The sequence below is a fragment of the Amblyraja radiata genome, chromosome 1 (genome assembly GCF_010909765.2).
Source record: "Amblyraja radiata isolate CabotCenter1 chromosome 1, sAmbRad1.1.pri, whole genome shotgun sequence".
Taxonomy (NCBI): domain Eukaryota; kingdom Metazoa; phylum Chordata; class Chondrichthyes; order Rajiformes; family Rajidae; genus Amblyraja; species Amblyraja radiata.
Genome location: NC_045956.1, coordinates 99226407 through 99240425, shown reverse-complemented (window position 1 = coordinate 99240425; position 14019 = coordinate 99226407). Strand labels below are relative to the sequence as shown.

Below are 14019 nucleotides of genomic sequence, written 5' to 3'. Positions count from 1 at the left end.
TTTATTATTGTCACGTGTTCCAAGGTACAGTGAAAAGCTTGTTGTTGCCTGCTATTCAGTCAGCAGAAAGACTATACATGACTAGACTATACATGACTAGACTAAGTGGGACCCGTTGGGTCCTATGTTCACACGGGAGGGCTGGTCCCTCAACGCAATATTCCACCTTTCCACCAATTCCAATATTGGTGGCCAGTTTGGGGGGGGGGGTGCTTTCTGGAGCGCTGGTATGGGTGTTGTTAGCTCCAGGGATTGGTCTCCTGAGGGCTAGTAGATAAAGGAGGGGGGGGAGGAGAGGAGAGGGGGGGGGAGGAGAGGAGAGGGGGGGGAGGGGAGGAGAGGAGAGGGGGGGGAGGGGAGGAGAGGAGAGGGGGGGGGAGGAGAGGAGAGGGGGGGGAGGAGAGTAGAGGGGGGGAGGAGAGGAGAGGGGGGGGAGGAGAGGAGAGGAGGGGGGGTAGAGGAGGAGGGGAGAGGGAGAGAGAGAGAGAGAGAGAGAGAGAGAGAGAGAGAGTGTCTTTTTAATTCAACCCAAACAACCATTTGCAGGCAGTGCATTTTTACTTCAAACTAACTATATTTTCATTTTCAAACCAAATTAAGGGTACTCACAGTGCTGTAGACATTTGTTCAGTGTCATTCAGAGCTCAGAGTGACAGGGACTAATTGACAGAGTTCCAGCTTGCAGAGACTAATTGAGGCACACCACTTCCTGGTTTTATAGTCCCTTCCCCTGCCTCCAGCGGGGGCTGCAGAGAGAATGGGGAATTTTGTAAAAACATTAATATCTCTGTCATTTTTCATCAGCAGGAAAAATCCTCGGCACACATTCAGCAGAGGGGGGCTCTGAGCAAGGTGGCCAAAAATGACGGCCGTAAGTGGCGGCGTTCTCTCGGAAATCGCAGCACAGGTGGCCAAAACCGGTCAAGAACAGACTTTTAATAATATAGATACTAGACTAAGTGGGACCCATTGGGTCCCATGTTCACACGGGAGGGCTGGTTCCCCGATGTAATATTCCACCTCTCCATCAATTCCAATATTGGTGGCCAGTGGGGGGGGGGGGGGGCTTTCTGGAGCACTGGTATGGGCTCTTGGGATGGCAGCTCAGTCCCTCAAGCTTGATGTGCTGGCAGCTCACTCACGGCTGGTGGGCTGGCAGTTGACTCATGGCTATTCCTTGAAATTCCATTTCAAGTAGGGTGCAAGGCCACCAAATTCAAATCCATTTTCCTACCATTTCAAGCAGGGTGCAAGGCCACCAAATTCAAGTGCAGTTTCTTACCACTTCAAGCAGGGTGCGAGGCCACTGAATTGCGATAACTTCAAGTTAAAGTTGAACTTCAATACCTTTTTACTTCAACCCAAAGCACCCAAACAACCATTTGCAGTGCATTTTTACTTCAAACCAACCATATTTTCATTTTCAAACCATATTAAGGGCACTCACAATTGAGTAGACATGTGTTCAGTGTTGCTCAGAGAGACATGACCCTCTGGCTTCCTCCATCTTGCAGAGACAGAGTGAGGCACACCATTTCCGGGTTTTATAGTCCCCACCTCCCACCAGCAGGGGCAGCAGAGAGAATGGCAAATTTAAAAAAAACATTAATATCTCTCTGATTTTTCATCGATGGGAATAATCCTCCGGTCCCGGAAGGCGGAGGGGGGGGGGGGGGGCTCTGAGCGAGGTGACCAAAAATGACGGCCGTAGCTGGCGGCGTTCTCTCGGAAATCACAGCACAGCGAGCCGAAAGCGTTCAAGATCAGACTTTTAGTAATATAGATAGATATATAAGATAGATTACAACCAAGCCGTCCACAGTTTACAGATACAGGATAAAGCAAATAACATTTTGTGAAAGGTAACGCCCAGTAAAGTCCGATAAAAGATAGTCTGAGGGTCTCCAATAAGGTAGATGGTAGGTCAAGACCTAGTTGGTGACGGGATTGTTTTGTTGCCTGATAACAGGTGGGTAGAAACTGTTCCTGAATCTGGAAGTGAAGTGAATTAATTACGCCGAGTTTGGCGATTTGATATGCATGCCTGAAAATGTCATCCAAACATAGCAACATTCACAAGAGAAAACATCTGAAGGGGAAATATCTACAGGGTTATGAGGTTGGGGTTGGAGATGAGATGGATTTTAAATCCCTACCGAAGGGCAACAGCGACGAATGTGAACGGCCCACGTCCGCGATTCCTTTCAGGTCTCACATTGTCAACTTCTACCCTCCGATGATTGATGGAGATCTCCCTCACAGTTGCCTAGATTTCTACTTCCGACTTTTAGAATTGTACAGGAAGGAACTGCAGATAGTGGTTTACACCAAAGGTAAACACAAAAGGTTGGAGTAACTCAGCGGGACAGGCAGCATCTCTGGAGAGAAGGAATGGGTGATGTTTCGGGTCGAGACCCTTCTTCAGACATTTAACTGTGGGTCGGGTCGGCTCCCCTCCATTGCCGCTGAAGCAGCCGCTCCGCCTTTTCCTCTGTTTCCGTCTCCAGATTGCATTGCAGGTGGGGCCGGGCGCCGACGTCACGGAGGGCGGGGTCTATCTGTCTGTCAGGCGGGTGCTGCTGCGGCGCGAGGGGTCGGGCGGCGGTTGGCAGCAACGTTCCGCTCTCTGGTCGACCGTTGGCAGCTCGCGCGGGGATGGAGGCGCACGGTGAGTGGGCGCGAGGCAGAGGCGCACCTGTTGGCCCGCGGTCCCGGGCAGGCGCCGCCGCCGCTCGGCTCTGGGCAGCACAAGTGTGTTGGCGGCATTTAACTAACTTCACTTCACTTCTGAAGAAGCGTCTCGACCCGAAACGTCACCCGCTCCTTCTCTCCAGAGATGCTGCCTGTCCCGCTGAGTTCACGTTTTTTGTGTTTATCTTCACTTTTACTTAGTTGTCCAGATTGGAACCTCGGTTTGTTTAGACGCCCTCCCTCCCTGTTTCTCACCCCCTGTTTCCCTGTCCCTCCCTCCCTGTTTCCCTGTCCCTCCCTCCCTGCCTCCCTCCCCCTCCCTGTTTCCCTGTCCCTCCCTCCCTGTTTCCCTGTCTCTCCCTCCCTCCCTGTTTCCCTGTCTCTCCCTGACTCCCTGCCCATGGAGAGTGCTCGCCGTGTCACTGGGTGGCGGGACGCCCAGACTGGCGGCTCTCCAGCTGACCGCAATGAGAGGAAGCCGGGTGTATGTGTCTGTGGTTATAGTCACCGGGAAGGGGACGCAGGATGGCAAACTTTCCGGTCAATGTGTGTCCTTGATTTGGTTGGCGGTTGCACTGACTGTTCCCAATCGTCACCCCAGCCCACGGCGATTTCGGTGCGTGAACATTGTGCGGAGAAGGTGGGATGTTAACTTGCGCCCAACCAATGAGAAGAGGTGGCTTCCCGAGGCGCCCTTTAACTAGCAATGTTACAACATTTTGAGATTTAAAAAATCAAGTCTTTAATTTATCCCATCAGATAAAGCATAAAAAGAAGTTTAATTTGACACCTAATTCACTTTCATATCTTCAGTATTAAAAAAGTTATGGCCATTTTCATACTCGGAAATTGGCATCTTGTTCCCTATTGCGTTTTCATTGACTTAACACAAAAGCTGTGATCGAGAACATTTAAAAGCCTTAAAATACTTTCTTAAAATTTAAGAGAACTGAAAGAAATTTTCAGTTATTATAGATTGAAGCATTCTGAAACAAATATGAAACAATCTTACTTAGATGACTTGAAATTAAAGCATATAATAGTTAGTTACCTAATTGTAGCTAATTACAAAATTCAATTACTAGATCTAAACATCTATCCATTTCTTAAGAATAGATTAACATTTTTAAATAGCCTAAGTGTCCAAATAACATTCACACAAGAATTCAGAATATAACATAATTTTTAAATCTCATTGTCATGGGTTTATAGGCCAAATGGAAGGAATTTAATGTTTAATACCTGTAAATTAATGGCCATTTAAATCAGCTTGCAAGTGGGATTTTCTGGAACGGGACCATTTGGAACGTTCAGGATGCGGTGAATTTAGTCCCCCATATCTGCAGCAAAAACACTGCCGGTTCTTCGGGGGGAAAAATCACCGTTTCGCTACTTAAAATGTGAATTAAATACATCTTAAGAAACACTTTAATACATAAAAATAAACTACTTTCTTTTACGTGGTCCTCCATAAAATCCGTCCCAGTTGTCGGCATTGACGGCTTCAGAAGCTGATTTTAAAATCATTCCAGCGATTAACTTGTCGGGAGAATTTTTTTTAAAAACACACAGAACGGCCGTAGGAACGATTCTGTAGCAACATCTTGCACTCCAACAAATATAATTCAGGACCAGGTCGGGAAAAAACCCCCTTTTAACCCCCCCCCCCCCCCCCCCCCCCAAACGCGCCAAAATTGCGCACACGGCCAGTGGCAGAATAGCAGCGCCGCTGAAAGTAACTTTTGTAACATACCTACTTTAACTCTGAAAACATGGAAACGCCCATCTGTCGGATATCCTTCCTCTTGTGGATTATTTAAAAAACATTTTTCAAGCTATGCACGCCGAAAATAGGCCGAATAAGTGTTATAACTTAGGGTGTAAGCATAACATCTGTGAATGAATATGCTTTGCTGTTCAACAATAAAACTGAACTAGCCACCTAAAAATATGTGAATTGAACTACTGACACCTTGAGTTAGCTAGTATCAGAGTTTAAAATACAGTGAATTCTAATGAAACCTGGAATTTTAACAGAGAATATCCATGGGATGGGTTGTAGAGTTAAACAAAGTATCTTTCATACCTTTAGGGAATTATATTTATGTCATTAACAAAACAAAATGCTGGAAGCGCTCAGAAAGCATCTGCAGAAATAAAGAGAACCAATACAATACAATACAATTTATTTGTCATTTGGACCCCGTTGAGGTCCAAACGAAATGTCGTTTCTGCAGCCATACATTACAAAACGAAAAAGACCCGAGACACAACACAATTTACGCATACATCCATCACAGCGCTGTGATGGAAGGCAAAAAAAACTTATCTCTCCACCGCACTCCCCCCCCCCCCCCGATGTCAAAGTCAAAGCCCCCGGCTGGCGATGGCGATTATCTCGCGGCCATTAAAGCCACGCCGGGTGATGCAAGGTCGCACACCGGGTCTTGGTGTTAGAGCCCCTGGCGGGCGCTCGCAAAGTCCCGCGGCCATTCCAAGCCGCGCGGGGCGGTGATGTAAGACCCCCGCTCCAGCTGCTCTTCAACCCCGCAACTCGGGCGGGAGAAGTCGCCGCTGCGTAAGCCCCGAAAAGCGGTCTCCCACCAGGGACCCGCGGGCTTCCGGTGTTGCCGTCCGCCAGACCCGCAGTTGTAGCCTCCGAAACTCCGGGGGTCGGGTGGCAGCAGCGCTCCACCACCGCTCCACTCGCTCCGGACTCGGCCAGCCCCGTGACGGTGAGTAGTCCGCAGCTCCGCAACTGGAGCCCCAGGTCGTTCCTGCTGGAGGCCGCTCCACGTTGCAGCCCCAACGACAACGGAGACCCGACAAGAAAAGGTCGGGTCTCCCGTGCAGGGGAAAGATTTTAAAGTCCCCCCCCCCACCCCAGCCCCCCACACACATACCCTGACAAAAAAATAAAATAAAAACTACATAGAAACGAGACAAAAATAATAAAAACACAGACGGACTGCAGAGGCCGCTGCTGACGAGAGTCACGCCGCCCACCGCCCAACCAGTACTTCAGGTTGAACACTTTGTTGGAATTGGAAGTTTCAGAGAATGGCAAAAGGAATGTTGAGGACAGTTGTTATGAGGATACAAAAGGATCAAAGTGTTGTAATGGTAGGTCAGGGTGTGTTACTGGAGGGGAAGAAAACAGAACTACAGACAGATGCCTTGGGAGAAAGCAAGATATTGGAAGTTGAAGAATTCAGTATTGACTCTCTAAGGTATAAAACATGTCCAGATGTATAATAGTACTGTTCCTCAAGTTTGTTTTGGGCTTTGTTTATGAATGAATAGTAGGTCTTGCACAATACTGAGTGGAATGGAGAATTAAAATGGTAAGTCAATAGGATGCTTGGGGTAACCATATTCTGAAAATCAAATGTAGTAAACTGGAGTACTGTAGAAGAGCAAGTAAATTCATAAGATATAGGAGCAGATTAAGGCCATTTGGCACATCAAGTCTACTCCACCATTCAATCATGGCTGATTTATCTTTCCCTCGCAACCCCATTTTACTGCCTTCTCCCCATAATCCCTGACATCCGTACTAATCAAGAATCTGTTAATCTCTGCCTTAATAATATTTATTGACTTGATCTCCACATCTGTCTGTGGCAATGAATTCCACAGATTCACCATCCTCTGACTAAAGAAATTCCTCCATCACTTTTCTAAAGGCACATCCTTGGATTCTGAGGCTATGGCCTCTGGTCATTGACTCTCCCACTAGCAGAAGCATCCCCTCAACATCCACTTTATCCAGGCCTTTCACAATTTGGTTGAAACCCCTCATCCTTTTAAACTCCAGCAAGTATAGACCCAGTGCTGTCAAATGCTCATCATATCTTAACCCAATCATTCCTGGAATCATTTTTGTAAAATGATCCCTTCTCGGGACCCACTCCAATGCCAGCACATCCTTCCTCAGATGTGGGGCCCAACTTGCAAGTACTGTTTGGGCCATAAATGGCGGGAAGGGTAGAAGTGCAAGGACAAGTGTTGTATCTGCTGCAATCACTGTAGAATAGGGAGTGGTTAGTGGGAATGGATGAGAGGACTAGCGAGTCCCATAGGGAAAAGTCCTTTCAGAATGTTGAAACAGGAGAGGATGATAACATGTCCGGTAGAAACTTGTTGGCCTGGTGGAAATTGCAAAGGACAATCTATTTGAACTGTCTTGCTTCCTGGACCATGACTTCTCTTCTGCCATAATTGACAGAGCTCTTGACTGCATCTTATCTCTTTCTTGTAACTTTCTCATGTTCCTCACTTTCCACCCCACCAGAATCTTGGTTCAATGGAAAATGATAGGGGCGATGATGGTGGGATAAGGATCGTTATTTGTTATATCGTTAAAACTTCCATTCAATTTGTAATTAAAATACCACAATCAACAAATGTTTGCTCTACATTAACCTATTTGAATAAATTGGTGTGTTGTATTATGCAATGCTTTATATGGATTTTATTGTGCTTCCATTTCATGCCGCTGTTATTCTAGTTCCCTGAAATTAACTATCTTCTGTGAGTACTATAATTAAAATATTAAGTGGCTTGAGTTACCATAAAACATTTATCATAAGAAGAGTAGAAATAGGAGGATATTGCAGATGAATACGTGGCTTGGAAAATGGTGCAAGGGGGAGGGATTTAAATTTTTAGGGTATTGGAACCAGTTCTGGGGGAGGTGAGACCAGTACAAACAGGACGGTCTGCACCTTGGCTGGAATGGAACCAATGTCCTTGGGGGAGTGTTTGCTAGTGCTGTCGGGGAGGATTTAAACTAATGTGGCAGGGGGATGGGTACAAGAGCAGAGAGGCAGGGGTGTAAAATGAGGGTAGAAGCAATAGGTAGCAAGGTGAAAAGTAAAAGTGGCAGGCAGACAAAACCAGGGCAAAAATCAAAAAGGGCCACTTTTCAACATAATTGTATAAGGGGTAAGAGCGTTGTAAAAACAAGCCTGAAGGCTTTGTGTCTCAATGCAAGGAGTATTCGTAATAAGGTGGATGAGTTGAACGTGCAGATAGCCATTAATGATTATGATATAATTGGGATCACGGAGACATGGCTCCAGGGTGACCAAGGCTGAGAGCTGAACATCCAGGGATATTCAATATTCAGGAGGGATAGAGAGCAAGGAAAAGGAGGTGGGGTAGCGTTGCTGGTTAGAGAGGAGATTAACGCAATGGAAAGGAAGGACATTAGTTTGGAGGATGTGGAATCGGTATGGGTAGAGCTGCGAAACACTAAGGGGCAGAAAACGCTAGTGGGAGTTGTGTACAGGCCACCTAACAGTAGTAGTGAAGTTGGAGATGATATCAAACAGGAAATTAGAAATGCGTGCGACAAAGGCAAAACAGTTATAATGGGTGACTTCAATCTACATATAGATTGGGTGAATCAAATTGGCAGGGGTGCTGAGGAAGAGGATTTATTGGAATGTATGCGGGATAGTTATCTAAATCAACATGTAGAGGAACCAACGAGAGAGCAGGCTATTTTAGACTGGGTATTGAGTAATGAGGAAGGGTTAGTTAGCAGTCTTGTTGTACGTGCCCCCTTGGGCAAGAGTGACCATAATATGGTTGAGTTCTTCATTAGGATGGAGAGTGACATTGTTAATTCAGAAACAATGGTTCTGAACTTAAAAAAAGGTAACTTTGAGGGTATGAGACGTGAATTGGCTAAGATTGACTGGCAATTAATTCTAAAAGGGTTGACGGTGGATATGCAATGGAAGACATTTAAAGACTGCATGGATGAACTACAAAAATTGTTCATCCCAGTTTGGCAAAAGAATACATCAGGGTAGGTAGTGCATCCGTGGATAACAAGGGAAATCAGGGATAGTATCAAAGCGAAGGATGATGCGTACAAATTAGCCAGAAAAAGCAGCATACCAGAGGACTGGGAGAAATTCAGAGACCAGCAGAGGAGGACAAAGGGCTTAATTAGGAAAGGAAAAATAGATTATGAAAGAAAACTGGCAGGGAACATAAAAACTGACTGCAAAAGTTTTTATAGATATGTGAAAAGAAAGAGATTAGTTAAAACAAATGTAGGTCCCTTGCAGTCAGAAACAGGTGATTTGATCATGGGGAACAAGGATATGGCGGACCAATTGAATAACTACTTTGGTTCCGTCTTCACTAACGAAGACATAAATAATCTGCCGGAAATAGCAGGAGACCGCGGGTCAAAGGAGTTGGAGGAATTGAGTGAAATCCAGGTTAGTCGGGAAGTGGTGTTGGGTAAATTGAATGGATTAAAGGCCGATAAATCCCCAGGGCCAGATAGGCTGCATCACAGAGTGCTTAAGGAAGTAGCTCCAGAAATAGTGGATGCATTAGTAATAATCTTTCAAAACTCTTTAGATTCTGGAGTAGTTCCTGAGGATTGGCGGGTAGCAAACGTAAACCCACTTTTTAAGAAGGGAGGGAGAGAAAACGGGGAATTACAGACCAGTTAGTCTAACATCGGTAGTGGGGAAACTGCTAGAGTCAGTTATTAAAGATGGGATAGCAGCATATTTGGAAAGTGGTGAAACCATTGGACAAAGTCAGCATGGATTTACGAAAGGTAAATCATGTCTGACGAATCTTATAGAATTTTTCGAGGATGTAACTAGTAGCGTGGATAGGGGAGAACCAGTGGATGTGGTGTATCTGGACTTCCAGAAGGCTTTCGACAAGGTCCCACATAAGAGATTAGTATACAAACTTAAAGCACACGGCATTGGGGGTTCAGTATTGATGTGGATAGAGAACTGGCTGGCAAACAGGAAGCAAAGAGTAGGAGTAAACGGGTCCTTTTCACAATGGCGGGCAGTGACTAGTGGGGTACCGCAAGGCTCAGTGTTGGGACCCCAGCTATTTACAATATATATTAATGATCTGGATGAGGGAATTGAAGGCAATATCTCCAAGTTTGCGGATGACACTAAGCTGGGGGGCAGTGTTAGCTGTGAGGAGGATGCTAGGAGACTGCAAGGTGACTTGGATAGGCTGGGTGAGTGGGCAAATGTTTGGCAGATGCAGTATAATGTGGATAAATGTGAGGTTATCCATTTTGGTGGCAAAAACAGGAAAGCAGACTATTATCTAAATGGTGCCGATTAGGAAAAGGGGAGATGCAGCGAGACCTGGGTGTCATGGTACACCAGTCATTGAAAGTAGGCATGCAGGTGCAGCAGGCAGTGAAGAAAGTGAATGGTATGTCAGCTTTCATAGCAAAAGGATTTGAGTAGGGAGGTTCTACTGCAGTTGTACAGGGTCTTGGTGAGACCACACCTGGAGTATTGCGTACAGTTTTGGTCTCCAACTCTGAGGAAGGACATTATTGCCATAGAGGGAGTGCAGAGAAGGTTCACCAGACTGATTTCTGGGATGTCAGGACTGTCTTATGAAGAAAGACTGGATAGACTTGGTTTATACTCTCTAGAATTTAGGAGATTGAGAGGGGATCTTATAGAAACTTACAAAATTCTTAAGGGGTTGGACAGGCTAGATGAAGGAAGATTGTTCCCGATGTTGGGGAAGTCCAGGACAAGGGGTCACAGCTTAAGGATAAGGGGGAAATCCTTTAAAACCGAGATGAGAAAAACTTTTTTCACACAGAGAGTGGTGAATCTTTGGAACTCTCTGCCACAGAGGGTAGTTGAGGCCAGTTCATTGGCTATATTTAAGAGGGAGTTAGATGTGGCCCTTGTGTCTAAGGGGATCAGAGGGTATGGAGAGAAGGCAGGTACGGGATACTGAGTTGGATGATCAGCCATGATCATATTGAATGGCGGTGCAGGCTCAAAGGGCCGAATGGCCTACTCCTGCACCTAATTTCTATGTTTCTATAATGTGGATGATTTTCACAGAAAAATTAAATCCAACGTAGGTTGACAAAGTAATGGCAACATGTGCTTGACGATGCCTTCGTTTTCTCACTTAAAGTGTACATTTCAAAAGTGTAAAAAGCTTTCCACTTGACAAGCTAAGGATATTTCTTTCCTGGAGAATGAGAACATGCTAAGCAGATATTACTTCAATGAATTAGAATAAGCTTTAGATGCTGGTTTACACCAAATATAGACACAAAATGCTGGAATAACTCAGCAGTTCAGGCAGCATCTCTGGAGAAAAGGAATAGGTGACATTTCAGGTCGAGACCCTCAGTTTGACAAAGTGATCTTGACCCGAAACGTCACCTATTCCTTTTCTCCAGAGATCTTGCCTGACTCTCAGAGTTACTCCTGCATTTTGTGTGTATCATGACTTCAGTGCATCTAGAAAAAAAGTCAATGATTGTACTATTACAAGATGCCATCTGTCCACGATTGTTAATGGGGTAGATTTCTGATTGACTGCCAAATCAGATTAGATGACAAATTAGTATTGTCTTTGAAATCATAGTTTAGCATGTATGCTTTTCAGAGAGAATTTGAGGCAAGGGTGGGACTGGGGAGACGTGCAGGAAGCAACTGCAGATGCTGGTTTAAACGAAAGATACACATAAAATGCTGGAGTAACTCTGCATTAGGCAGCATCACTGGAGGGAGGGAATGAGTGACGTTTCGGGTTGAGACCCTTCTCGACCCAAAACGTCTCCCATTCCTTCTCTCCAGAGGTGCTGCCTGTCCCGCTGAGTAACTACAGCATTTTGTGTCTATCTTTGAGGCAGAGGAGATGGTGGGAAGATAAATGTTTTACGGCGTTTTTGCCATGTTTGAAATGCATCATCTTGAGATGTGCTATCTGCTCTGGTAAAATAAATTTCAGGCAAATGATGTAACAGATATTTGGTTTTGATGCAAAACCAAAATGCTGTGAATCTGAACTAAACATGCTAGAAATACCTGAGTTAGACAAGTTTGATGTAAAACATTAACCAATTTTAGGTTGATTAGTTTTGAGAGCTAACTGGAAAGTAACATCTTGACAGGCATTCACATGGTTTCTGGTTAATGCCCTGCATCTGATTTTGAATTTTAATTTTTTTAACACTACTTTATCAGGATGTTGCTGACATAATCATTTATATTTGTGTGGATGCACAATGGAACAGTGTAAGGGAAGAGGATTTTAAAAGCCTGTGTGAAATTTTGTCAATAAGTATTCTTGTTTATCTTTTCACGATGCATATTATAACATTTTGCTTTAATTCATAATTTGTGGAATAATTGCTAAACTTTAAACTTTGATTTGTATAATGTGACTCATGGAGTTGATTGTTAATTGTCCCACAGAGACATTGGAGACCAATTAACTTTCTAATCATAGAACATAACCAAATAATAGATGATTTCTCAAATTGGCAAGGAGGGGGAGTGAACGGCAAAGGTAGAAGTGCGTTGTGCATTAAATTTCTAATTGTTATTACTGATTGTAGAAATAATTTAACATTGAAAATAAGATTTATAGTTGCACTGTCTATTCTGCCATTGTAAAGAAAACGGATCATGAGACTTTGAGGCATACTTTTCAGTGCTCAATGTACTTTTGGGTCCATTCATGACTTCATATTTAATACAATGCAGATCTGTCTGCTGGCCTATTTCAGACTATGAATGGTCATGTTTCAGGCAAAAGATGTAAACGCAGCAGTGAACTTCCTCATTATATTGATTGCATTTCAGTGCACACCTTTATTTATCTCTGGTTTAATTCCATTTTAACAGCAGTGCATTGAGTTTCAGTTATCTCATAGTATAATCCAACTGCCCTGTTAATATTTTACCTTTGTTTAAAGTGTTCTCTTTATATTAGTAGTATCCAGCAGTGTGTAAACGTGCAAGGTTTGAGCACCACTGGATAGCGTGTTTACTGAAACATTTCTTAAATTAGGTTTATTTTCGTTAAACCTTAATGATCTCATTAGGGAGTTAAACTTCTCAAAACTATTCCTTCATTGGAATTGGATTGTTTTATTTACTCCATTATATAATTTAAACTTTATTCCAAAATTAAAGTCCCATACATAGTTGGTTGACCCTGTTAATGTTAAGTTTCTTCACAAAATATTGGAAGTATACATTTTGATGATGGACTTTTCAGCCAGTAGAATAAATGGGTTCATTATTTGTTACTACCTGGGCAGAAATTCAGGTGAACTAATTGCTTGGATTTCAAAATGTGTGTCTATTTTTGTTCACCATCAATTCATAAGTTATAGGAGCAGTTAGGCCATTCGGCTCATCAAATTTACTCCGCTATTCAATTGTGGCTGATCTATGTTTCCTTCTCAACCCCATTTTCCTGCCTTCTCCCCGTAACCCCTGACACCCATACTAATCAAGAATCTATCAATCTCCGCCTTAAAATACCAATTGCCTTGGCCTCCACAGCCTTCTGTGGGAACAAATTCCACAGAATAGCCATCCTCTGACTAATCCCTTTCTAAATCCTCCTCATCCCTTTCTAAAGGTGCGTCATTTTATTCTGAGGCTATGGCCTCTGGTCCAAGACTCTCCCACTTGTGGAAACATCCTCTCCACATCCACTCTATCCAGGCCTTTCACTATTTGTTAACCCAATCATTCCTTGGATCATTCTCGTAAACATCCTTAGGTCCGTCTCCAACGCCAACACATCCTTCCAAAGATATGGCGTCCAAAACTGCACATAATACTCCAAGTACGGTCTGACCAGTGCCTTATAAAGTCTCAGCATTGCATCCCTGCTTTTATTTTCTAGTCCTCTTGAATATATTAGTCCTCTCGTATATTAATGATTTGGACGAGGGGATTGAAGGCTTGTGGCAAAGTTTGCGGATGATAGGAAAATAAGTGGAGGGGCAGGTGGGGGCAGATAGTGCAGAGAAAGCAGGGTGTCTGCAGAAGAACTTGGACAGGCTGGGAATGTGGGCAGAGAAGTGACAGATGAAATATAGTGTAGCAAAGTGTAGAGTCATGCATTTTGATAGTAGGAATAAGGCAGACTATTTTCTAAATGGGGGAGAGTCCAGAAATCGGAGGTGCAACTGGACTGGGGAGTGCTGGTGCAGGATTCCTAAATAATTAATCTGCAAGTCGAATCTGAAGTAAAGAAAGCAAACTCAATGCCAGCATTTATTTCAAGAGGGCTTGTATACAAAAACAATTTGAGGCTCTATAAGGTGCTGGTAAGGTCACATTTGGAATATTGTGAGCAATTGTGGGCACCATATCTGAGGAAGGATGTGCTGGCTCTGGAGAGGGTCCAGAGGAGGTTTACAAGAATGATCCCAGGAATGAGTAGCTTAACCTATGATGAGCATCTGCTGGAACTCGGCCTATACTCACTGGAGTTTAGAAGAATTGTCATTGAAACAGAATACAGAATAGTGAAAGG

The 14019-nt window shown here is 44.1% G+C and overlaps 1 protein-coding gene across 2 annotated transcripts in view; it reads left to right on the top strand.

The window, feature by feature from the left end:
* Nucleotides 1–2551: 2551 nt before the first annotated feature.
* rell1 (RELT like 1) overlaps nt 2552–14019 on the top strand; it is a 66584-nt gene continuing 55116 nt past the window's right edge. Inside the window, exon 1 of one of the 2 annotated variants that reach the window (XM_033026743.1) lies at nt 2552–2668. In XM_033026743.1, coding sequence (XP_032882634.1) covers nt 2656–2668 — 13 coding nt within the window. In that variant the 5' untranslated portion in view covers nt 2552–2655. The remainder of the gene's footprint in view (nt 2669–14019) is intronic. The other variant, XM_033026752.1, reaches the window with a different exon arrangement.